Source organism: Elaeis guineensis, chromosome 10, assembly GCF_000442705.2.
Source record: "Elaeis guineensis isolate ETL-2024a chromosome 10, EG11, whole genome shotgun sequence".
NCBI classification, from domain to species: Eukaryota; Viridiplantae; Streptophyta; class Magnoliopsida; order Arecales; family Arecaceae; genus Elaeis; species Elaeis guineensis.
In genome coordinates this window covers 27,356,951-27,383,231 of record NC_026002.2, presented here as the reverse complement: position 1 = coordinate 27,383,231, position 26,281 = coordinate 27,356,951, and the positions used below count along the sequence as shown (strand labels likewise).

General features: G+C 36.7%; 1 protein-coding gene across 3 annotated transcripts; it reads right to left on the bottom strand.

The window, feature by feature from the left end:
* Positions 1-25,062, bottom strand: LOC105052482 (peptide chain release factor APG3, chloroplastic). Of its 3 annotated transcripts, XM_010933305.4 has the most exons (15): positions 24,728-25,062; positions 21,927-21,983; positions 21,511-21,591; positions 21,336-21,393; positions 21,109-21,212; positions 14,955-15,006; positions 12,925-12,974; positions 12,039-12,104; positions 11,797-11,961; positions 5,381-5,453; positions 5,036-5,168; positions 4,420-4,477; positions 1,153-1,200; positions 835-918; positions 1-370 (listed from the first exon to the last, which is right to left on the bottom strand). In XM_010933305.4, exons 1-15 carry the CDS (start codon positions 25,058-25,060, stop codon positions 299-301), a joined length of 1,434 nt encoding a protein of 477 aa, XP_010931607.2. In that variant the 5' UTR covers positions 25,061-25,062; the 3' UTR covers positions 1-298. The 3 variants fall into 3 exon arrangements, with proteins under 3 accessions (XP_010931607.2, XP_029122759.1, XP_073100482.1); XM_029266926.2 differs by lacking the exon at positions 1,153-1,200; XM_073244381.1 differs by lacking the exons at positions 1-370; positions 835-918; positions 1,153-1,200; positions 4,420-4,477 and adding an exon at positions 4,488-4,812.
* Positions 25,063-26,281: the final 1,219 nt, after the last annotated feature.

The following is a 26,281-nucleotide window of genomic DNA, read 5'->3' as shown; positions in this document are numbered from 1 at the left end:
TTTACAGTTCGAAATGGCCATTTTATACCCTTCTTTAAAGCAATCGAGAAGTTTGATTTTCATTTTTTTACAGCATTAAATGTCAACAACCATGATACAAAAATAGTGCTGCTCTGTTAGATGGCACCCACTAAGAAAGTTTGGTTGAAGATAATACTCATAGCTGGATACCAGTCACCATTGTTCCTTTGATCATTTTCTGCGATGAGATTAGTGCAGGCTAGACAAAAGCCTACATTTGGATTAGAGCAGAACTCAAAACTTGGCTGGAAAATAGAACTGCATATCAATCAATCAGTCAAACATTGGGTGCACCAATTGACTGAGCCAGCTCCTCCAAGAGTTCCCTCTGCTCCATGGCTGCACATGCCTGCAAAGAACGTTGACTAAATATTCAGTTCTGTGAAATTTCCTGCATGATTCAACTAATTTATGGAGTTTCACTGTTTTGTTTAAACTTGTCCGTCATTGCAGAGAAACAGTTCTTTGAGACAGTAACTGTTATCAGTTCTTACATTGGAAAACTTAAAAAATGCTTTGATAAATTAAACTGGATATGACCTAGTTTATTGCTGAACTTGGAGTTTACATCTCAATCATGGACATTTAAGTATAGGCCTATGTAACAGCATGACAACAACCTCTTGCACCATACAGAGCACACCTATTGGATTCATTGGCGCCACTTGTGGACATGTCTAGTACCTCAAAAAATTCCATATTAAAAGAATACATGAATCGTTTTTCCTATTCCAGATTCTTAAAAAAAAGAAAACTCGCAAGCAAATTTAAGAAGGATCATAACTTAAACAGTCATTCCTCATGGCCACAAACCTGAACAGCTGTCTCAATATCTCCAGAGAGAAAGGACGTGAGCTCAAAGTTCATCTTCAACCGGTGATCGGTTACTCTATTATCCTACAAATCAATACAAAATTTTCAGATTATTAGATAGGATGGGGGAATCAAAGATCCCTTCATTATTATGATTTTTATTTTTGAAAAAAATGTTCTATTAGGGAAATTTGATCATTAACTACCCCGAGTTGAAACACATACGTCTATTGATCTTATGCATCCAATAGTAAAACTTGAATAAATTTGTCTAACTGTTGGTTTTAAGTCCGAAAATGGCAAGGATTATCCGTTTACCTTGTAATTGTATGTCCTTATTTTTTCTGCACGAGCACCAGTGCCAACCTACAATTTTCAAGCAAATTTTTGCAAATGCATTTGATAGTTAAAGATTCATCATAATGATTATTCCATATAAATTTGATAAGGTTCTTACCCAGAACTATGCCATCATGTTAATGATGCAACTTCATTCAAACATGCTCAGAAAGAGTACACAAACAAAGCAATCTAATTATCATATTTTATTACTATTGAATAGTGGGCATGTTAAAAGCAAGCATATAACAAATAAGCATCCAACTTCATTCAACCATGCTCAGAAAAAAGTACTAAAATAGACCAATCTAGCTAATCATATATTATTATATTTGAAAGGTTACTCGGCATAAAGAAAACATATAAAAATAAAGCTAGGAGAAAATCGATAAAAAAGATAAACAACAAGTGTTTGCAAAATGTCAACCTCTTTTCCATTTTGGATTCACATATGGTCTTTGTCTACTCGAGACACTTCTTACAAGTTCCAGTAAGAAAGACTATGATGTAGATATGGTTTACCAAACCTTTAAATTTTGAGTGTTCTTAACATCAAGTTTCAAAAAACCCAGGGGTTGTTTGGATGTCAGGTGTTCTGAAATGGAGTTGCACAAATTATAAATTATATGACTTTTATCAAATGTTGTTTGATTGCTTTTTATAAAACTTCTTTTAGAAAAACAGACAGGTCATAAAACCTGAAAATTGAGTTTTATGAACTACAGCACCCCCCCCCCAAAAAAAACCCAAAACCCAACTCCCAAACAAAAAAAAAAAAAAAAAAAGAAGAAAAAAAATCACAAAACCAGTTTTACATAAACTTGGTTTCATGATTATCTCTCTTACTAAAGCTTATAAACAACCAAACAGCCCCTCAAATTCAGTTTACCTTCTGGCGGAGCCAAATCAGTTTCAGTTTTTGCATCTGGCAGTTTTGGTGGCTCCAGCTTTGGCAATATCAACCACAAAATAACAAGAAACTTTACGGAAAACATCAAATAGAAATATAATAAAAAGAAAAAAAGCAAATGTGAAGAATATACTAGACACCACTGTAGAGAATATTGTATCATCTGGGAGTCCAAGTGTTTTACTTCAATTAATTGGGGCTCAAATATTTATCAACATAACAAATGAAAAAAAATATTATGACAACACATGGTAATCTAAATCTAAATGTCTATTATGGTACATCGAAGAAATTTGGATTATAAATAATCTTTATAAAAACATAGCAGGCAAAAGAAATACATAGATTTCCTAAAAACTTGCAATACTTTGACTTAAAATTTAAAAATATCATGAAAGATCCAAAAAATTTGAATAGAAAGATAACAAAACCACAGGTTCTGAATGAGAGGATTAAGAAATAATAGTAGCATTATTTCTAAATGTTAACAATTTCATCCTTTCAAGTATATTTCAGAACTAGTATTTTGCTCATTATCAGATCATTTCTTTCTTCTTTCCCAAGAAAATTACGTCCCTATTGGCTGGTTCCTTGAACTCATTTAGTATCCCCTAACCATGATTCTCATCAAGTTCTTATAACCAATCTAAGTATTCAATAACTGGAAGTGGCAATAAAGAACTTGTCTGAATTTGTGTAGATGATCTAGGTTGTGTCCATGGCTTCTAAAACTAGCATAAAGCAGGTTCACAGAAAGGAAGATAAATTCTATTGCGCTTCAGAAATGTTAGTTCATTGTTCTGTCAACACTCCCAATCCTTTCAGGTAGTTTGAGCCAGTATTTGCTCAATATTTGATCTCTTCTTTCTAACAAAATCATACATACTTATTTCAGATATTGCTGATTATTATAACTCATTTAGGATGCGTTTGGTTACACTTTTTGATTTTTGATTTTTAAAAAGTACTTTTTATTTTTTTTATTTTTGCTATTGAGTAAAAACAAAAAAGTAAAAAGTATGTTTGGTAACTACGTTATTATAAAACAAAAAGCAACGTTTGAGAACGGCAGGTGAAGAGCTTGACAAGGGAGAAGGGTTCTAGAAAGGAGGAAGAAGGGGGTGGAGAGGTGAAAAGCTCGACAAGGAAGAAAGATTCGGACTCTTTACTTTTTGGTTTGACGTTTTAGATGTGCGGAAGCAAAAAAAAACAAAAAAACAAGTTTTGGAAAGTAAAAAATTTTTGCTTTTCATATAAAGCAATTATTTTGATTATTTTGATTTTTGATTTTTGCTTTTTATGGTGTCACCAAACATTGCTTTTTGATTTTTGCTTTTTAAAAATCAAAAAGCAAAAAAAGTACTTTTTTTAATGGCTAACCAAACGCACCCTTACTTGACATACTTCTGCATCAGCTGTTGCCTCTCTGGTTGTTTATTGTGCTTCAAAATTTGGGTTCATTGTTTATTAACTCCAACCCTTGCAAGTAATTTCACAGCAAGTTACCTCATCATTTTATCAAATTTTTACTAGGGTAATCATATATTCTTGGGTCAGATCTGTCTGTTTCCTTGTAACTCATTTGCTTAAACATACTTTGCATCGGCTGTTGGCTTTTCAGACATCTGTTATATCACATAAGACATGTTAGTTTGCTCCTGAATAAGTGTTGTACTATATCTCAAATGCACCTATTAAGCCAAGCAATCATTAATTACCTGCTTTGACTTCCAAAGATGCAATTTCATTCGTACTTTATTGTATACATGTTCATGACATACTACAAAGTACACAAAGATGATCTTGAACATTGGATCTCATTGCTGGATATCTATTAGCTTTTCCATATGCTTGCAACATGTTTTGGATTACAAAGAAAAATGTAACTCTCATGGTTCAATTAAATCCCAATGATGGATGCTTGTATTCATCCAAAAATTATCCACCATATACTGCAGAGCTTATTGCTGCCCTTCACCTACCGAATCAAAGTACTTGGAAGGTTAATCTCAACACTAGCTACTACTGTATTTCAATTTTCAAGAATTAAAGCTAGTCTTGTCCAAATATGAAGTTACTTTTTCAGGTAAGAGCATATCTTGTTACAGCATTTAAGGTACTGAGAAACCATGATATGATTTTATTATTTGAAAACCTGAAGAAATTGAACCCATATCACAACTAGGATTGATAATTAAATAAATATGTATATATGTGTATGCATGCATGCAAGTGTGTGTGTGTACATAGACAATTCAAAAGAACTGTTCATTCAACAAGAAAGCACACAATATTCAAAATGACAATTACATCTCTTTGATACTCAGATTGCAAACCTGTGATTTTCTCTGGTTTCTTATTGCTTCTTGCTGTTCCCGTACTTTAATCTCATAACTGCATTATTCATTGTGAAGGATATATCATTAACATGATTCTAATGTAAAGCATGCATAAAAGGTATGATGCTTGTCAGTTTTGTTCACGATTCTTGGCCACAATGAACAAGCAAAAAAACAACTTCAAAATTCAAATGCTATATAAGAGAACATATGAAATGTGCTAGATAATCTTAAATTTAAAAATAATGTTGGTAGAGTTTAAAGGCAGGGCCCCCATTTGCAGCTTATGCAAATCAATTAGACATGCACAATAAAATCAGCACATTACAACTTTAGCACGAGAGGCAGCAGGCTGCAGCAACCATGTGCTCTAGAATTCTTGCTTCAATTCTGCAGATAACTAGGTATGATGAGGCAATGATTTCATCAAAGTATGGTATCACTATGGACAACATAAGGAAAAAATGGAAATAAAAACAAAAATTTGACACAAGGATATGAAAATTTCATCAGATAGAGCTAGTGCTAAAGGAATAATTAGGGATGAAAAAATGAAATCATGCATGAAATAATAATTTAGTTCAAATACCAATTAGCTTCCTAGCATACTCACAGCTTTGCTCTCAGTAACTGAAGTGCACGATTTCTGTTTTGAAGTTGAGTTCTTTCTTCAGTACAGAAGATCCGTATTCCTGTTGGCTTATGGAAAAGGTCGACAGCTGTTTCCACCTTATTGACATTCTGCCCTGCATCCATTTAGTACATGACTAGAAGAACTTGAAAAACAGAATCATGAAGATGATATTAATATAACTTGTTGCAGTGGCAGAGTATAACAGTGGTGAAATGTTTTTCGCTTGGGGGAAAAAAATACCAAGACAAGTCCCTTCTTTATACAAGAGAATGTTTCTTTTTTTTGGATGAAAATGCTAAACAAATATCATATAATAATTTATACCTCCAGCTCCCCCAGATCTTGCCGTTGTAAGTTCAATATCTTTTGGATCAATTACCACTTCAACTTCATCAGCCTGATAAGAAATATTACTTTTAGTCAGACATACATAAAATATAAAAATTGAACGCAATGCATTTAAAATAGAAGACATCCTCAGAAGGGTTTTATCACTGCATATCCTCATTAATTACATTTTCTTCAACTGTCTATTAGTTTAGCATAAAGCTTTAAAATTGAATGAGACTACCATGTAAAATTATTCAAGATAGTAATCTCCAAAAATATGATTAGCATATATTAAAATCATTGAAGACACAAACCTCCAGAATCAAACAAAAAGATTTTATACTGTCATGTTCATTAAGGTATCGTTTGGCATCATTTCCTGTTTTTGGTTTTCTGTTTTTAAAAAATCAAAAACTGTTTCTATTTTTTTTTATTGTGTTTTTTAAAACATGTTTAAAAACTCTTTTCTCTTCCCATCCCCTCCCCCCAAAATATGGCGAAATCCGCCCTCCTCCTACTCCCCCTCGTTCTCTGCCACCTCTCCATTTTCTCGTCCACTCAGGCACTCGATCTGCTTGTCGTTGCGGGAGCGGATAAAGACGACGCCGGAGATGAAATCGATGAACATGACGGTGTGGGAGCGGCCGCTAAAGAAGAAGTCGAGACCACGGTCGTTCTCGCCACTACGAAGGGTGCGAGTGGCAACGCCATGGTGGAGGATGAGCTATTGGAGGAAGAAGGTGCGGTAGTGGGTAACGTGCTGGCGGAGCTGGACGGCGGCGAGCCACTAGTCGGGGTCGGGGTGGGCGCGGGAGCAGAGGGGCAGAACTGGCGGTGGACGACGAGGTCGACGAGGTGGGACTGCTCGAGGATGGCACCGCAGAGGACCTCATGGCGGACGCGGGGCTTGAGGCGAAGGTGCTTAGAGTGGGAGTCGGTCCAGACAAGGAGCTTGGGCGAGGGGCTTGCTGAGGCGACAGAGGCTGAAGGCAAAGAGCTCCTTGGACTCAGGGTCCGCGGCAACCCAGATGCGTAGCGGGTGGAGGTATCTACGGCACTCAGGGCAGTAGACGATGGTGGCGCGGCGGGGGAGGCCCTCGGTGATGTCGACATGGGAGCGAAGGCAGCGCACACAAATGTTGGCCGGGTTGGGGGCCATTTCTATGGTGATGTCCTCCGGCCTTAAGTGTGAAAAAAAACTAAAAACCTAAAACCACTTTTGAGCTTTTAGGGAAACAGTCAGCGTGTTTTTTTTTAATGCTACATTAATTGGAAAACACTGCTCCCAACCAAACACGTTTATTATTTTTTTTAGAAAAAAATGAAAAACCAAAAACCACAATGATACCAAACAGGCCCTAAATTATCAGTTTATTTGGTAAACAATAACAATTAAAAAAAATGTCTCAAGGAATCGGACGGCAATTCAAGAACAAAAGTATATGGGAACATGAATGTGGGAATTTAAGCATGCCTATGCTCCGAGCAGCATGCAACTACAATTGAACATATAACTGGTTAACATGCCAGCTGCAAATTTAGAAAGAGGTGATGAGATTCCAATTTAATATAGAGAGCGAGAACATTTGAACTCACTGACCATTCATTTTGATCAAACAAGGACTATTTGTCACTTGAATGATATCCAAAAAGAGTAAGATTATATTTTGAGCACCAAATATTTATAAAATTATACAAAATTTGTTATCTATGTCACATAAACTTATGTATCCGTGCATAGTGCATAATATTCAGGTTCTACATTTTGTTATATAATGTGGTATTAGCACCATTACAGTGGCCAGATCTTTTGTATACATGTAGATATTTTTGGATTTGTGCCTTGGCAAGATGCTTGCATTCTCCACATTTCTTCCAATATTGTAATTGTATCAAAGTCCATATCCATGCCGAAGCATTTTGCATAGAAGCTTGCACATAACAATGCCAAAGACAGAGAAAGCATCCTGCAACCTAACCATCAGACTGAAGCATCAGATTATCCATTTCTTCTCCATGTCATTGCTAGAGTTCTGTGGAGCATCCTTGGTGATCTAAGCACTGCTAGATGCTAAGTTTATTGGAATATGACACACACATACTCCATGGGAGTTTGGGCATAAATTTGAATATGTCAAAGAGCCTTGCATTGAGAGAATTCAAAATCATCTTCTACCTCCAGTTGTCAGTGCCCAAGATCACTTTTTTATTTCGTTTCTCCTTTGTTTCCCAAACTTTTTACCCCATACAGTTGGTCATCCACCATCCCATCATTTGTTGGCATGAGACTATGGTTAGTGCAGACTGACCAACCTAAATGTGTTTGGCTCTGATCAAACCAACTCCACATCAGATTGGTAGGTCTCTTCTCCCTCTAACCTTCACATATCCATTTCCTTTTTCTTTACACCTTTTCGCTGCCACTGAAGGCCAGTGTGCACAATCATCGAAAACCATACACATCCACCACCCACTCCTCCACCCCCCGCCCCAACTAGCCGCTCAAATCTTTTTTGTTTACTCTTGTGAACCCTCTACATTCTACACTGAAACATTATGTTTCCCTTCTTCATTCATTTTCCTTTGTATGTTCATTATCAGATTGTTTTTATTGAGATTTTTCTCAATTTAATCTTTATTTAGAACTATAGTCCATCTTGCGTAATCAGCTGGCATCATTTACTTTTTCTGCTGCTTCATCACCTACAACATTTTTGCTTGGCAGCATCATTGTAAAACTTGATGGTGATTGACAAAATGAAAAAAACCATGAATGAACAGCTGCAACTCGCATACTGCACTTTCTGTATTCTCATTTTTGTCATTATGGCTACATTGAGTCATTGCTTTTTATCTTTACCTGTTTCCTAGTTATTAATTATATCCGACCTCTTCCCAAACTTTTGGTGAATTTGTTGTGTTTTTTTTCCCAAGTCTCGGATCTCTGCCTTAGCCAAATTGTTCCCTAATGTCAAACTTGTGACTGTGCCAACCAGATGATAAGTATATTTTGTCGCATGAAGCTTGAGGGGGCTGCTCTTGCATGGTGCAAACAGCTCCAACAGAACAGGGTTTGCAAACTTGAACATGCCTTTTAGCAACAATTTTCAATAATTATATTTAAGTTGTTTTTTACTTTTCTGATCAAACCAATCTGATTTACCTCACTCCCTTAAAAGCATTGATACGCCATTTATAAAAGGAAAATTTGTGTGCGCGTGTACATATATGCATATATATGTATGCATGCATGCATGTGTACACATATGTGTGTGTGTGTGTGTGTGTAACATAGAGGTAGTATAGAATGCATATAAATTTGCATTTTTATATTTATGATGGTCCCAGTCAGGGTTGTCTAGGTGTTTGAACCTTCTTATTGCCCAGGCGGTCACCTAGGTGCTCAAGTAACCTGATGCAATATAGGTTGTTTGAGTTAAGTTTAGATTTAGCTATCTTATATCTTTTGGATTTTATTTTCAAATAATTTTGTGTTTTATTGAGTCTTGCAAATTAATGCTAAAGCTTTTTGACATAAGGTTAAGATTTTCTTTCTAGGGGGTCTTTGTACATATTTTTGGGCTATTTTTGTTGTGGATTTCTTTGTCCTAATTGGATAGGAATAGTGTTAATAAAGTCCTATTTTATGTCTAGGTTTGGATGGGAGAAGTTTTAAGCCCCTTTCTATGCGGGATCCTATGAAGCACGACTTTTGCTAGTTTAGAGAATTCTTTAATTATTCCTTTTCCTAGGAAAACATAGGAACAGACCAAGTGCTGATGCCGGTACCCATAACAGTTAGGGACCACTTCAGTACAATACCATAGTAATACTTGCTACAGTTTATGGTGCCAATACATGTGCTGGCTCCAAATCTGTTGTTTTATAATTGCTATTAAGGATAGAGTTAGTTTAGGCCCAAAATGCAGTACTCTATGCAATTTGATGTCTAAAAGAAATGAAAACCAAAGCAAAAAAAAAAAAAAAACAAAACCCACATCTCAGCATGAAATAATCAACATAACTATGACTTCAGTTCTATCTGGAAAGCCTAGCAGACTCATGAATGTCAGGTTCAAAATATGTGTTTTCAGTCTATACCACCTCTGACACTGCCCCTAATACTGCCCTGAAAATAATGTGGAACTGAGAAAATTTGGATTTTTTTTTTTTGAATTTGGTGATTTTTGACATTTTTTTACATTGAAAGAATTAAGAAAGGAGATATGGGTGGCTTGCATTCTCTAGAGGTGTTTCTACGCTTGGAACAATCTCGAATCATGTTGAAACAGCTAGATTTGGGCAAAAAAGTTATCCTCAGATTCCTTTCCCTTGGTCCCATTCTCCCCATTCTAATTAACAAAACCAAAGTATAAAGGAGATTAAGAAGAAGAAATTGGATTGCTTTTTGACTAGGTACCAACCAGTACCGAGTGATACTGGCAGGTGCTGGTCTGTACTAAATACTAATTGGTACCAGCAATATATTTTGGGGTGACCGAATCCGCTAAGAAACAGGTAACCAACCCATTCCAGAGTACTAGTTCCCTACCAGTTCAGTATGGTGTACCAACTTTTATTTATATCTAAATTTACATATTAATATTTTTATCTTAATATTCAAAAATATCATTAAAATTTAAATAACATAATTTAACGATGAGATTTATGGACGTTTCTTGCACGTCTCGCAAAAGTCAAGCAGGCGCAAATTCACCCAATTTAGACCTACCATAAGATCTTTAATATGAATAGGTAAATGTTCATCCATTATGAATAGCGATTGTATGGCTAATCATTATGGCTATAATGGTAAATACCAAGACCAAGTTGCTTTTATATGGGAAAGAATTGGAATGTAATAATATTGAATCATACAGAAGAAAAGGTTCTCTGTTGATTCAAACATTATACCTATGAAACAGGGATAGAAGAGAGAAAAAAAACTGAAGAGACCTCATATTGTGCTTTTGTTGAACACGCACACACACACAAAAAAAAAAAAGAAGCAATCTGATGTATTTCATATCCTTCACTTGATGAGAAAATGGATCAAATTCTATCGCAAACATATGGGACTTAAGGACAATGGAAAGGAAAAAAAAAGAGAGGGAAAAAAATCAAAATGAAATGAAGAATAAAGAAGAAATGAATAAATAGGGGGAAAAAAAAGTAGAAGATAGAAGTGCCCAAATTCCAAATGAACAAATTCAAACTTGAAAGTGATCTTTCTGATTCTAAAAAATGAGGGACAAAGGGAATGATTGAGATAGAAGTCTGGACCAGTCCCTCAATCCTTGAAATAAACTCTATAAATGTCCTAGTCAACTAAGGAACTGTATTTAGTAGAGCCATATGCTGAGAGGGAGGAGATGAGATGGTGCAGAAAAATAAGTTCTAGTGAGATGGATATTAAATTGAATAAAATTCTTTTCCTCTATTAAGCATTGTAGCCCTTTTAACTTGTCTACATTTGTAACCCCTTTTTTCTCTCCCTTTTCTTTTGTCTCCTATTCACACTCCAATTGCTCTCATTTGCTGATACTGCTGTTATGAAGAGTAAAAAATGTGATGATTTTGCTGTTCCAAAGAGTAAATAATCAGATCAAATCAAATCTGAAAACTATTTCGGTGATTTATGTCTGTGTTCCCGATGTTAATTCTAGACAGAGTAAGCACACCCAATAACTGTTACTCCAAATATAAGATTGAAATCCTCTGGTTAGTGTACCAATATTGTGACAAAATAGAATTTTACATTTTAAGAGCTACTTGCTATTAAAAGAATATCTGTAAATGGCTTGGCAATATATATGGGATGCTCCCTGAACTAGACTGCTGTAAATAACATCCGTAATCTCATGCTCAACTTTCATTCACAAAAAGGTGATCGAGATTCTATGCTTTTGCAGAAAAAGCTCTAAATAAATGTTGACATTCATAGCTTAAATAGTTAAATTGTGGTGCCTTGTATGATTCCTGCTGCTAATATTTCCTGGTATGATGCAGACCATATCACTTAGACCAAACCTTCTTTCAGAAGCAGCTTGCTTTATGCAGTTAGGTTAACCTTATCTTAATTTCTGATATAGAGTCTTCCTACCAAGTCTTATTGGAGGAAAAAAAATAGTGCATAATTGCTACAGAAAATATAATTGTGTTTATAAGAACTTAAGGTGTGATTTAATTGCGGAAAAGATGCCCACTCTCTAATGTACCTCTGCTTATATATCGAGTCATCCCTTTAACTATGTTGCATATGTCTACACTGATATGTGCTAGTTGGAGACACACTACTTGTTTTTGGAGCTAACTACCGCCCAGCAAAATAATGCAATATGATAACATTTTGTACAATATCTAGATACCATCTAAAAAGAGGTTACATTTGTTTCTTGATCGGATTTTACCTCTGGCATAATTGCTACAGTAGCAGTTGATGTATGCACACGACCCTGAGCTTCAGTCTGGGGCACACGTTGAACACGGTGAACACCAGATTCATACTTTAGTTTACTATAGACTCGGGTTCCCTTGACTTCCATCACATACGTCTTGTATCCACCTTTCTCAGCCTGAAATTTACCTTCTACAAGTTGTCTTAAATCTGTCTCAACATCATGGGATGATAGTAAGCTAGTCAATATCATACCTCTGAACTAGAAATTGTTGTGTACTTCCAGGAATTGCCCTCACTATATTTCTGATACATACGCACCTGAGGAACAATCAAACACATATTGGAAGTCAGATTATAATAGTGTACTGGAAAAAAATGGAGTAAGAAGTTTAACTAAATAGCAGATGAAGTACAAACCATCGATCTGGTTATTAATTATCTCAAGGAGGCTACTAACAGCTAGATTCTTCCCATGCCAATATTAAACAACAGGTTTACCAACAATGAAGATCTTGTTATAGACATTTTTTTTCATATGAATATCTGATCTTATTTGACCAAAGGGAATCACAATTTTCTACTCTTTCTGCAAATTCTGATGAACAAATAGGCAATATATTAACTAGTCAAGATAGGTTTGACATGGTTACATCTCAAAATTAAAAGGTTCCAAGGAAGGAATGAGCAGTTCTCTATGACTAATTGTTCACATGACATCAACGCTGTATGGTCTAACTGGGTCTGAAACTATGAATTATCTGTAAATTTAACTCTATGCAAAAGAGAGGCTTGCCATGGAACCTTTAAAAGTCCAGCACACAAGTTTGGGTAGGGAAATCTGCCTTGTTGATTACACAGTTTAAACTCACATAATCAGAAAGTAATCAAACTCCCATTTGTTAACTAGCTGATTGTTTTGGTAGGATATGAAGGCATGAAAATCAAAATTCAGTAAACAAAAAAAGGCTTAAGACGTGAAACAGTGCCATGCAAGGGTATAGTTGGGAGCACAAATTATTATACGCATTTTGCGCATGGAAAGTATTTTGGCCAGGTAAATAGTTTGCACAAAAAGAAAGTTATACCAAAAATCTACCTTGAGATCATGTTTAAAAAGCAGAAGTTATCATCTACCTACAAGGTCACCAGCCCATATTCCAGCTTCATCACCGCCGGTACCAGCCCTTACTGGAAAAAAAAAAAAAAACAGTGAAGAAAATTTAATAGCATGTTTCTTCTACAGGCACAGCCTTCCATACAAGATCTCTTTGTAACATGAGGAATATTGTAGGACAGGAGACAAGCAAAAAGGTATGCATAAACAAGATTATGAAGTAACGTATCACAGTAAACATGAAGCTGCAGCAATCTATATCACCATTTGATTGACTGTTTCTAATTCAAGTATGCTAGAAAATCATAGCAAGAATTAATAGATGCACTACCACTCCAAAAGATGCTCTCCCTTTGTTGTTGTATCTTTTTGAAACTGTTCCGGTATGGTATGGTACTCTGCAATTCCGGCGTGTACAGACGAAGGGAACCCAGAGAGGGGGGGAGAGGAAGAAAGAGAGAGAGGAAATGAGAGCGAGAGAGGGAGAGGGAGACGCTAGGAGAGGGAGAGAGGGGGCTCGGAAGCCCTCCCCTCCACTTGTTCATAGGGGTCATTGGTCGAAGCCCCTGTTTTGGATGAAACAGGGGCTAGGTGAAGAGAGAGAAAAAGGGAAGGAGGGAGAGGGAGGTGGAGCGAGTATGGTTCGCTGAATTAGGCGGTTTAGGGTGTGTCAAACCATATCAAAAGCATGCCAATATAATTCGGGAATTAGATTGAGAACCCCGACAAAAACGAAAAGAGGGAGAAGGAAAGAGAGGAGACGGGGGAGGGAAGGAGAGAAAAAAGCCAATGGTGGCCACCAATAGCTCGTTGAGGCCGTCGAAGCCTCTGAAGCTCCGCCCTCCAAAGAGACAAGAATAGAGAGAGAGAAGGAGAGAAAAAAATGGAAGGGGAGGCAGCAGGAAGGCTGGCAATGGCCGCTGGAGGGCTGTTGAGGCCCCCAGACAGTCGAACTCCTCCCATAGCCTCCACTAGGATGAAATAAGGATGACTTGCCCTTATTTCATCACTATTTATTTTTTTCACAATGCACAATGAAGTCGCAATCCCATCTCTCCCCCTCCTTCCATTTCTCTCCCACCATCACTCTCTCTCTATTCTCGTCTCTTTAGAGGACAAAGCTCTGAGGCTCAGTGGCCACTGCCGACATCTCCATCAGCCTTCCTTTCCCTCCCTTCTCTCTCTTTTCTTCTCCAGTTCTCTCTCTCCTCCACTTTCTTTGTCATGTCGGTTTGGACACGATAAGGGGGCATACTGAATCGTACTACTAGTCGGCCAGCACAGATTCCAGTTTCAATTCCAATTTTGGTATTGCAAACCTTGAGAGTGAGAGAGTTGCCAAGACAAGATGAGAGAGGGAGCTTGGAAGCCCTCCTCTCCTCACTCTGCTCATCCGCAAGAGGAACTATGAAAAGACTATTTCGAACGAAACAAAATCTCGACCCCAAATTTTTTTTTCACTTCTTTAAGTGAAGTCAACACAAAGTTTGCCAACATCACTTAAAGAAGTGAAAAATAAAAATAAAAATAAAAACTCAAGATTGAGCACCTCTTTCATTTGAAATACGAGCTCCGTCCAGCGCCCCCTATGGACGAGTTGAGGAGAGCTTCTAAGGCCCTATCTCCTTCTCGGCATCTCTCTCTCTCTTCTCCTCTCTTTCCTTCTCTCTCTACCCTTCCCTCGTCAATTTCTCAAACTGAGGGCTGGAATCGCATTGGTCCGTCCTGGTATGGATCAATACGCTCCGAATCAGGCGATTCAGGCCGATACGGTGGTCCTTGTCTACACCAACACCAAGGGTCTAGGTAACACCAATTTGAACCTATGCATGTCTATTAAGAAAATTGTGTTAAGTGCTGGTCAGCTTATTTGCCATCATCATTAAAAGTAACTATGAATCGATTTCCTCATATATTCTTTGTCATGCTCGTGTTCAATATTTCTTCTAGTAATGTAATTTAAAAATATATATTTTGTATCATGTAGTTTACAAGGATCTGTATCTTAAAAAGTCAATTATTTAGAACGAGAATGATAGCAAAATGTAAGACACCTTCAAGTAAGATATTGCGTGAATCCAGTGGATTAGTAGGAAGCAATAGTACCTATCAAAAAACCATAAAAGATTGTGAGCAGACCAACTAAAATAGTAAAACTAATGATTTTTCTATTTCAGGTTAACTTCAAATGCAGTAAACAAAACCACAACTGGGAACGTACTCTATGTAAGACATCATTTTTAGCGAGCTTACATGAATCAATAAAGATTGCAACCGGGAAATATCAACAGTGAGAAGGATCACTCCAGATATACACATGAATCAGCTATAATTTACATGATTGAAAATGGAACCAAAATCTTAAAGTATAAACTTAGTAAGATTTTATCTTAAAAAAATAATCAAATATTGCAAATAAATAGTCAATATCAAAAGAGAAAAAGAGCATCAACCTGCAAACATGAATCAGGTATATGTCCCTAGATGATCGAAATCAGGACCAAAATCTAAAAGGGAATAAGCCTTTAGTAAGATTTTATCTTGGAAAGGTCATCAAAAACTAGCCTATACCAAATCAGTGCAACTTTTCATAACTATACCAGCCCTAAGCCCCTAACCAACACAGTTTTGACATGTACACCAGTGTAAAACAGGTTCTCAGTTTGCTATGGTTGACAGCATGATCTAAATTACAGTGGCTACAAAATGATAATAGCCATTAATGAAAGTCTCTGGACACCTCTATAGGGTGATAAACATATATAATGATCGTATAAATTATGGTCATGACAGCAGCATTATATAAAGTGAAAACCATCATTATTTGATGCCATTACATCAACTATTTATGAGTAATATTAAAATGCAACTACAATGTTATTGCCACCAAGATTTTAGATATGTGAAATAGGGCTGTCCCGATTTTCCCCAAGGAATGGAGCATGCCACCGTCTCGCCCCGTCCCGACACTTGGGATAGAGGATGTCCCAAGACGTCCTAATTAGAACACTGGGACGATGGTGGGAATGTCCTATCCAACAAATGGGATGGGACTACATCCCAGTGTCCCATAGGTTGTCCCATCAGGACCTGAATCCTTGATTGCCACAAAGAAACAAGAGCATTATTTAAATAAAGATATACTGCAGTCAGTTCATGATTGTAAGCAAAGCATTCCATTAGAAAAGCTATTATTACCATTAGAATAAAAAAATAACTTAATATAATTGAAAAAGTTCTTTTGAAACTTTTTGAGCTAAATAATAGTCTCTCATAATTCATAAGATTATAAATGTTCACAAAGATTTTAGGCAATGGCTGTAAAGAACAGATGGGCACATATCACCTCTAATTTTATTGATAAAAGAACAGGAAATGCAAAGAAAGCGTCATGAAGACAATGGTATGCATTAGGCCCAATGGTTCAAGTTCTTACTCAAACTCAACCCAATTAGTTTGGGTTTGACAAGAGGTTTCAACCTAATTACTTGATTGTGACCCGACCTGATTTACGTAACTCAATATTTAGATTGAACTCAAGTTTTGGTCAAACCCAATAATGACCCAAACTAATATTTTTTATATTAAGCAATAAATAAAAATTATAGAAAATCATGTAAAACAAATCATCGAAGATGCCACTTTTAAGGAAGTGGCATCTTTCACGGTGCATTTTCACTCACATCCTCCTTGCCGTCAAGCAGATGGTTTTATCCCTCCATCCAATCCAATGGAGCAATGTCAATATTTAAGCTTGGTGGGGTGGGCTCGTGGCGCAGAAATAAGTAGTGACCTTTTTAATGGTAAAGAGGTCAGCATCACAGCTTTCTAAAATATCATTCTCATATCATTCTCATAAATGCTGCTCACTCTTGAATGCGGCACAGGGCACAACCAACAAGTGCTACGACCAACTAAACCATGCCAAGCTTCACAAGAGCCAATGGATTCGCTCACATGCTCGCTCATGGGATTAAGATGTTTTTGCCAGATTTTCCTATAAATTTTCCATTAGGAACAATACCGAATTTTAGCCAAGTTTTTATATTTACAGTACAACGATTTGAGCACGTTTCTTTATTATTGAGCCCTATTTCAAATATAATTCTATATTGGGTTTAATGCCCAAATGAGGGTTAGGAATCACATGCTATATATATACATATACATATATACGTGTGTGTGTGTGTACATATATATACACACATATATATATATAATCCCTTCGACTGAATTTCCTTCACCAAATGAGAGATTCTTCAATCTAGTTTGCTTTTATTTGTGTTAATCTTTGAAGTTTAATCCCAATGATCACTAACTACATCACTCTCATGGCACGTCTCAAGGAAATTTAAACAAAAACAAAAAAAAATCGCAATCCCTCCCTCCTCCATCCGCCATCCTCCTCGCAACCAACAAGGCTTCTTCTTAGCATTGTCATCATCTCAACTTCCTTCCCCACTCCACCATTCATAGCGGCATTCCCCCCCTCCATCATTGTCACCCAACCCCTTTTTCTGCTCCCCCCCATTCCTCCTTCCTCAACCTTTGTGGGCATCCCTAACCCCCACCCTTGCTCCCTCCTTTGCGCACCGTTCTCGTCAGCATAGATCTTTAAGGTATCCTCTACCTGTGCCACCTAAAATTTTCGTAACCAGTACTGGCAGCCATATCGACCGACTGGCAGTACGGTATGGTACGGTTTTGTACCATATCGAACCAACGAAGGCAAGGGACCCAAATCGGGAGAAAAAAAAGAGAGAGAGAAGGAGGAAGAAAGAAAAAGAGGGAGGGGAAGGAGTCGGCGGGGCCGTCGTACGACGCAGTCCACGCATGCATCGTGGACTGCGTCGTCGCGACGTCGCCCCTATTTCACAGATTTTTTTTTAAAAATAAAAACTTAAGTGAAACCAGCAAATGGTTCGCGACTTCACTGTTTAATAGTTTTTTTTTAAAAATTCAAAAAAATAAAGCCGACAATCCGAGTGCCGACTTCATTGATTTTAATTTTTTAAAAACATATTTTAAACAGCGAAACCGACAAATGATTTGCCGGCTTCACTGTTGATCTTCGTTTTTAAAAAAAAGGCCATGCATGAACAGGGGCGACAGCCCCTGTTCCGCGACCGCGATGCTGCCCGCACCGCTTCCGCCACCCGATGGCCACGGCGGCCACCCAAAGTCCTCCGACGGCCTCTCCGCCGTCCAATCCTCCCATCTCCGATAATCTCCCCTCCTCTATCTCTTTCTTCTAAGTTTCAAAGTCCTATCAGGCGACGGTCGAGCTGCGGACGCTTTCGCCGCCCTCCGACGGTCGCAGTGGACCACCGCCAGTCTCCGACGGCTCCTGCCTCCCTCCCTCTCCTCCTCTCTCTCTCTTTCTCACTTTTCCTCTCTTTCCCTCCCTTCTCTGATATATCGATTGAACCGTGCGGGTTTTCCATCGATCCGATACGGTACGGGATGTACCAATCGGTTCGGCACGGTACAAAAATTCTTAACTACCACCCCATGTCCATCCCAATTCCTCTCTTCCCCACTCCCTCACTCCACCCTTAGCTTTACGGCCACCCAGACCTCGAATTCATCCCCTCCATCTCCCACATACCCCTATCATCTCCGCTTCTTCATCTCCGCATGCTATTCTTGTAAGCACATATCTTTAGGGATGCCGATGGTATGCAAGGGACGAAGTAAGGCAATAACAGGGGCATGTGAAGGACCAAGGAGGGGACTAGGATGGGAGCCCGAGAGATCATAAAGGCCAAGGAAGGAGCAGTGGGGGCAAGGAAGGGAGGAAGAAGGGTGAAGATGGGGTGGTGGAGGTAGCAAACAACATCATGTGCAATAGCACCGATGATGAAGCTAATAAGAGGATAAGGACATAGAGAGAAAACTACAGTCGCTGGTTGTGGAAAGAGGAGAAGGACGATGGAAAGAAAAGGAAGGGGTATGAAGAAGTTTCTGTTTTCTTGACACGTGTAATAAAAACGAGCAACATCCATGAGAACAACATCCCAATAAGTTACGATACCCATCTCTTCACCATCAACGATGCCGATACTTATTTCTTTGCCATGACTACAACTTGTAAAACATAAGTATTTACACCACCTCATGGAGGGGTAAAATTATCTACCCAATGATCCAAAGGATGCAGGTGAAAATACACCATAAGATGTCATTCCCATAAAAATAGCATCTTCATTGAATTGATATGCAATATTCCCTAAATATTATGTGTTTACATGAAAATATATATTATATAAAATATAAATTTTAAACTTTTGCATTAGGTTAGAAAACTAAGATTGATCCAACTATGGAACCATATGAAGTTTAAGACTTAAAAGATAAGATGAGAGATTCCAAGTCCTTGTCTATGCCTTAATCTCATCTTCCACTTTGAATTTGGCCATTCTTATCTACATCCAACCAACAAAGGCACTATTGAAAACCTAAATAGCATAGGTTCCTCCCACTTCTCTCTTTCTACTTCCCTTCTCCCTTACCTCCTCCCTTGCTAGGCCCTCTTTGCCCTTACCTGCTGCTCAACCTCCATCCTATTGAAAACCTCAAATAGCATAGGTTTCTCCCATCTCTCTCTTTTGCTTTTCTTCCCCACTACCTCCTCCCCTGCTAGTCCCTCTCAGACCTTACTGCTCAACCTTTGTCATCAACTCCATCCCACCCTTACTACCACACCCTTCCCCTCCAAGAAAATACCCCTTTCACCACTCTTGTCCATGACAAGGGTATAAACAAGCCAAAATTGACTGAGCTAATCCTAGCTCAATCTTAGCTCAATACCTAACTAGGTTGGCTCAAGCTCGACTTAAACTAATCTAACTAGATCCAGCTCGACTTAATAGGACTCAAGCCAACTCTAGACCAACTCAATTAGCTCACTCTGAGTCAAGGATAGACAACAACAAACAGCATACAGGGGAAGTGGAACAAGATCACAAGGTAACAACTATTTTTCCAATATGGACAACCTTCTTTGGTGGTTGAGCCCCACCCTCACCTTTAGAGTGGGGGCATAAGAGAGAAGGGAAGAACAAAGAGAAATAGGTTCTTAAAGGAAGAATTGAGTTGATAAGGTAGACATTTAGGAGATATTATGGGCAGTTGTGCCACTCTAATTTGGACAAGTCACCTCTAGCTGCCAGCTAGCCTCACCACTAAAGAGATCAAGAGGAGGGATGGAAGAGAAAAGAGAAGGGAGAGGGTAAAGAGATTAGACTTCTAAGAAGCAGAGATTGGATAAGATGTTTCTAAGAACCCGGAGTGGCAATTTGTTTTTCTCCCTCACATCTCCTTTAAGTATTCATTTCAGCCATTAAATCGAAATCCAATGGGTAAAATAATTTAGGCAACTTTTAAATAGGTTTAAAGAAAAAGATATACTCATAATAATAATTGATAATACATGCATTCTCCAATTATATTAAGCTGAACATGAGCAAGCCAGGTCTAGTTCATCTTTGGCTTGTTTACCAAATGAGCTAGCTCATTTTGAGTTGAATTTCAAGCCACATACAAGTTATTCAGAAACAAATTGTTTGTTTGACAACACTACCCATAACCCCACTAACTCTACGATTACTCCCCTCCCCTGCTGGCCACCACCTCTTTCCCTCATCCATAATCCAAAGCAACATTTGCCCTAGCAAATGAGTCAGATAAAGTTAAATTTTTGGTAGATATTAGATCCTCGTGCAAGCTGCGTACAAAAGTTGGGTTCAAATAGAATTTTCCCCAATCCATCAAGTCATCAAATTGAATCAGGTCACACTTAGAGACTCTCAAATTAGGTTTAGATTAATCATAATCTGATTCAAGTCCAACCCATCGGCAAGGCCAATATGCACCATCTACCAAAATACAAATCAAGGAAGTGGTTTTTTCATCATAAGGTAGCTTTTCATCAAAATTTTGACCATTAAAAATTCCTCTAGTCAAAGGGTTAATGTAGATTATAATTAAAGATAGACGGCTGATTTAACTGAACTATCTTGCATTGTATTAGATGATAAAATGAGAAAATGTAAAACCAAATATAGTTTATACTTTATAGAGGGCAGAAGATTATATTATCTCAAGATTTTCACCTTATAAAAGCTAATAGAATCAGGGCAACACCAAGTTAGCAGTTATATTCGAGTCATAATAGATTATTTTAAAACATAGAGGTTAAATCTAGACCTTCAGCTTGTCCTCAAGCTCTTTAAGCTGGTTAGATAAAGTCTCAATCTCAAAAGATATCATCTCCGCCATTTCTGGATCACTCCCATCCTCTTTTGCTAAAGCTATCATACAAAAAGTGCAGATGTTAATCCAATCTCATTCTTTGTGAGATAATCATAGAATTCATTCCCTTTCATAGTTTATAATACAATCAAAAACATAATGAAGTAGTATGAAGTATGAACCTTTAGTTTCTTCTATTTGTCTCTCACATTCCTTGAATTTCTTGTAGTTAGCTACAACCTGATTTGGGAGCATGATATACATAAGGAAAAAGATTGGCAATGATAAATTGTCCATGTTGTAGTAGGCCAACAAATACTCTGTAGATAAATCAAAAAAGCATAACATCTCCATTACCTCATCAAGTTCTGCCATAGATTGTGCCAGCTTTTGGTACTCATTAGGATTTGAGATAATATCAGGATCTGCCAGCTTGAACTGCAAAAAACAGTATATTGTGCTGCTTGACCACTTATGAAAAATACTTAAAAAATCATGAAAATCATAGCATTGTCACTGTGAAAGAAAGAGACCTGATTTTTCCAGCAAGAAATCGAATATCGACACTGTCTTTTCGGACATTATTGACTAAGAAACATTATAATAAGAGAAGTTGCAGAATGTTGATTTGGCATATCAAGTGGGGGGGGGGGGGGGAATGTGGTCAGATCCATGTTCAATTTCTTGGGAAAAAAGGGAGAATGAAATTCTATAAAAAAAGAAGCTTTGAATTAAACAGCCAACTATCAAGACATATGATGATCATGACATACCGATAATTCTTTCCATGTTCTCTCAGCAGAATCCAATTTTGCTATCAGATATGGTTCCTACAGTAACAATTAGTTCAACCTAAAAAAATTAGCTTCAAAATGACAATAAAGCATTAAGAAATATGTGAGAAGCCAATCCTAAATAGTAATATGGCTGAATAGGAATGTTCAATAAGTTTTTACGAGTAAAAGTTGTCATAATCATAAAAGAAATAGAGATACACATTAAATATAAACTTATGAATGGAAGAGCAAGCAATGAAAAATAGTATGCACTGATATTTGAAAGTCATAGCTAAAAGATACAGTAATGGATAGAAAGGACAAAAGAAGGAATAGTATAGTATCAGAATTAACAAGCTAAAAGCTAGTCAAAAAAAAAAGATTAGTGTCCTAATGACAGAGATGGTTGGAGACATGTTAAAGACATTAATAACAGTTTTCTCTCACCTCAATTGGAATCAATCAAAAAGAACCATACAGTCAAACACCATATTAGGTGAGTTAAGAGGGATACACTCTTTCTCATTGAAGTTAAAGAATGAAATATCATTCTTATTTTCCGAAATAGTATCAAATGTGAATACCAAGATGGTCAAGCAAACAAACATTGGGACAGGAAAATGAATAACATAACACAAAAGGATTGTGGATAGCAATTAATCTGAAACAAGCATCTTGTAGTTATCATGGGTTGTTCATGTCATCATTCCTTATGCACTTTTTTATTATGTTTAATTGTAGGAAAAAAGTTAGATATTATTGGTTTGAAGATTGTGAACTGTTCATTTCCATTTTTACCGCATTTCTTGTGAGAAATTGTATGAAGGGAAAGGCTCTTGAGTGTGGTTTTATGATTGATATGACCAAAATCACAAGGATTTCGACATTAAATATAGCACACCAAATTAAAACTTTTCTGGTAGACCATAGCATGGCTTTCTCACCTGTAGGGAAACATTGTGCAGTGCATAAAATGCCTGGACCTTAAGGTTTCACCACAAGATACAAAGCTTTGTTGCTATGGTTCTAGTTCTACTAAGAAATTCTCACTCTTTACCACCGGCAATCTTGCAAAGTAGCCTACTAACACGACAAACTTGCATCATTAGTTTCATGGAAAATGATAACATTGACAATCCACTTCTGCAAAGAGTTTACGCTTAAATTATAGCAGGACTAACAACAAATTGGCTATCTCTTTTGCACTTTAGTCAAATGTTCGCAAGGCACCCTCTATACTTCTGAACGTTTGAAAGTTTGGAAGATCATGTTGCAGACAGTATGGTGGCAACTCTCAAAGAAAGGGGTAGAATTTATCACTCTTTTAGGACAGAGTAGCCTAGAAGCTTTCTTTTCCTTAATTTAACCTTTATCATCTTAACTGTTTTGTGAACTATAATTCCCTGTTCCCCCCCCTCCCAGTTTTCTACTGCCGATTCCTACCCATACTCATTACCTTGTTAAGGAGGTGAATGCTCGTGTTTGTGTTGTCACCTTTAATTAGTTGATGATAAGTTGACTGCTCCTCAAGAGGGATAAAATACTAGTGTAGTGTTTGGGTCTTCATATTAGGAATCCAAACTATAAAAATAATGGGATACAACACATGAAAGAGAGCACTTGTAGAGAGGGCTTTCTAAAAAATAAATATAATCGAACAGTGTGAGATGCCATGTGAAATAGTCCAATCAATCGAACCCATGTGAAGGCCACCAAAGCCAAGCCACCTCACGTGTCTTAGATAACAATTGTGCATGGACATTGCTAACTAGAACAAAGCCAGAGCCATATCAAAGTATGCTCTGGGGCCATTGAATTGCATGGTGTAGAAAATAGAAACAATGACCCCAGATCAAGGAAGACGTTGAAGATTGGTGGCTCCTGAGCTTCTTCCCAAAATGAGGGTTTGCTAGGTAACAAATGTTGTTTTCGATTGATTGCAGTCAATGTTCATCCTTTCCTCATTTATAAATGGATTTTGTTAACTGCGACATGCCCAATGTTTGGATTGCTCAATCCCTAAAATAGATGCCATAATGGGGAAATTGGTTAATAATACATCATCCCTTTCCCTATTTGATATGATTAAATTGGGAACACGAACAGTGATTTCAATCCTTGTTTGGAATCATGACCATTGCTACCATCACAGAGTTAACGGCACCTTACAAACCTAGGGAAGACTCAAGCTTTCTACACCTCTGTAGAACCTAGGTCAATTGTCATAACCATTCAGGTTTAACAAATTTAGCACGAGCTGCATCCAAATGTAACATGTTTTTGGATAACGAGCACATCAATTAATGAGAAAATTACATGAGAAAAAGTTATTACTATGGTTGCAAGGAAAATGGTGTGGAGAACTTATTATCCCTAGAAAAAGTAACACATTTAGAAAATCTATTTGAAGAAAAAAAAAATTCTCTTCAAAGAGGGAAAAAAAATCCTATGTATGCTTTTCCTTTTCCACAGATTTCCTTGCAACCAAATGAAACCTAAGGTAATCAAGGATATGCCGAAATCTCGAAACTAAGTTCATGCCCCATCCCAACGGGAGCCCGGTCATCCGTAATTCCTACATTCTACTTATAAATCACTTTAATTTGAAATTTATTTCAGATAGACAGAATTGGTAACAGAAAAAAAATTATAAATCTCAAACAACCGAGAAAGATTAAATTACCGGAGCTTACAAGTTACAAGGCAAATTTTATTTTTAAAAAAAAATTAAAGCCAAACCAACTTTTCCTAGATAACCGACCAAACTGAGACAAATCGATCTGGTGGAAAGAAATTACCGCCATGCAAACAATCCCAGAATGTTTCGCTCTTCGCGGAGGTATAGAAAGGAGGTCTCCCCTCCTCCTCCGCCTCTCCCCGCTGAAGAGATCCAAATGTGGAGCTCCCGGCTTCCTCGAGATGGCCGGAACGCGAGCGAAGAAGCTTGTGAAGAGGGTTTCCATCGCTCCTGCCGAGAAGAAGAAGAGAGGGAACGCCCGGGGCCAGCGGTGGGTTGGAATTTGAACACGGATCGAAAAGCCAGAGAGAAGATAAAGGTGTCTCTGGCTGCCTGTCTTTGATTCGGTCCCAGCGAACCAAGTAATAGCGGAGAAGTGGCCTGTCCATCCCATCGAGCATGAAACATTTGGGGTTAAGAATTTATTTGTGCACCATATATGATACAACAAAATTTACAAAGAGTCCACTACTTAATCATATTAGACCATATAATATAATTAATAATAAAATAAATATTTAATATTATTAATTTTTTTTATCAAATTTTTTTTGATAAAAATATCTTTTTTATTTATAAATAATATTATTATTTTTTAATGTCTTATATAACTTCCTGTGAATATATATAGCATTCGAAACAATATATATAACTTCATATATCTTATATGACATCCTGAATATATATATATATATATGGCTTCGTGATCCTTATATGACTTCTTATGAATATATATGATATCCTGAATAATAATTTTCTGTGAATATATATGACATCTTGAACAATATATATATATGGTTTCCTAATGCTTTATATGACTTCCTGTCAATATATATAGCATACTGAATAATATATAGGACTTTCTGTAAATATATATAATATCATGAAGAATATATATGATTTTTGAAGAATATATATAATATCCTGAATAATATATATGGCTTTCTAATACCTTATATGACTTCATGTCAATATATATGAGATTCTGAATAATATATATGACTTCCTATGAATATATATATATATATATATATATATATATATATATATATATATATATATATATATATATATATATATATATATATATATATATATATATATATATATATATATATATGACATCCTGAATAATATATATGACTTTCTATGTCTTTATATGATATCCTATTAATTATTATAACCAACGAAAAGTCATATAATGCTTCATGAAGTCATAATAATCAACAAGATATTATATAAAGACGCATGAAGTCATATATATTGTTCAAGATATCATATATATTCACAAGAGGTTATATATCATTTAAGGGATCATGAAGCCGTATATGTATATTGTTAAGGATATTATATGTATTCACAAAAAATCATATATATTGTTTATGATATCATATCTATTCACAAAAAGTTATATATATTATTCGGAAAGTCATATAAAATATCAGGAAATCATATATATTGCTCAAAATATCATATAAAGATATAGAAAGTCATATATATTGTTTAGGATGCCATATATATTCACAGAAAGTTATATATATTGTTCAGGATACTATATATATTCACAAAAAATCATATAATATATCAGAAAGTCATATATATTATTCAGAATATC

What these genes read in the sequence shown, in the direction of transcription:
- LOC105052482 (XM_010933305.4), bottom strand. Translation starts at nt 25,060, where the DNA reads ATGGGATGGACAGGCCACTTCTCCGCTATTACTTGGTTCGCTGGGACC. An exon ending in CAACAATTTCTAGTTCAGAG is followed by an intron (nt 11,962 to 12,038) that starts GTATGATATTGA and finishes GGTAAATTTCAG; the next exon opens with GCTGAGAAAGGTGGATACAA. An exon ending in CAGTTACTGAGAGCAAAGCT is followed by an intron (nt 4,478 to 5,035) that starts GTGAGTATGCTA and finishes TGAATAATGCAG; the next exon opens with TTATGAGATTAAAGTACGGG.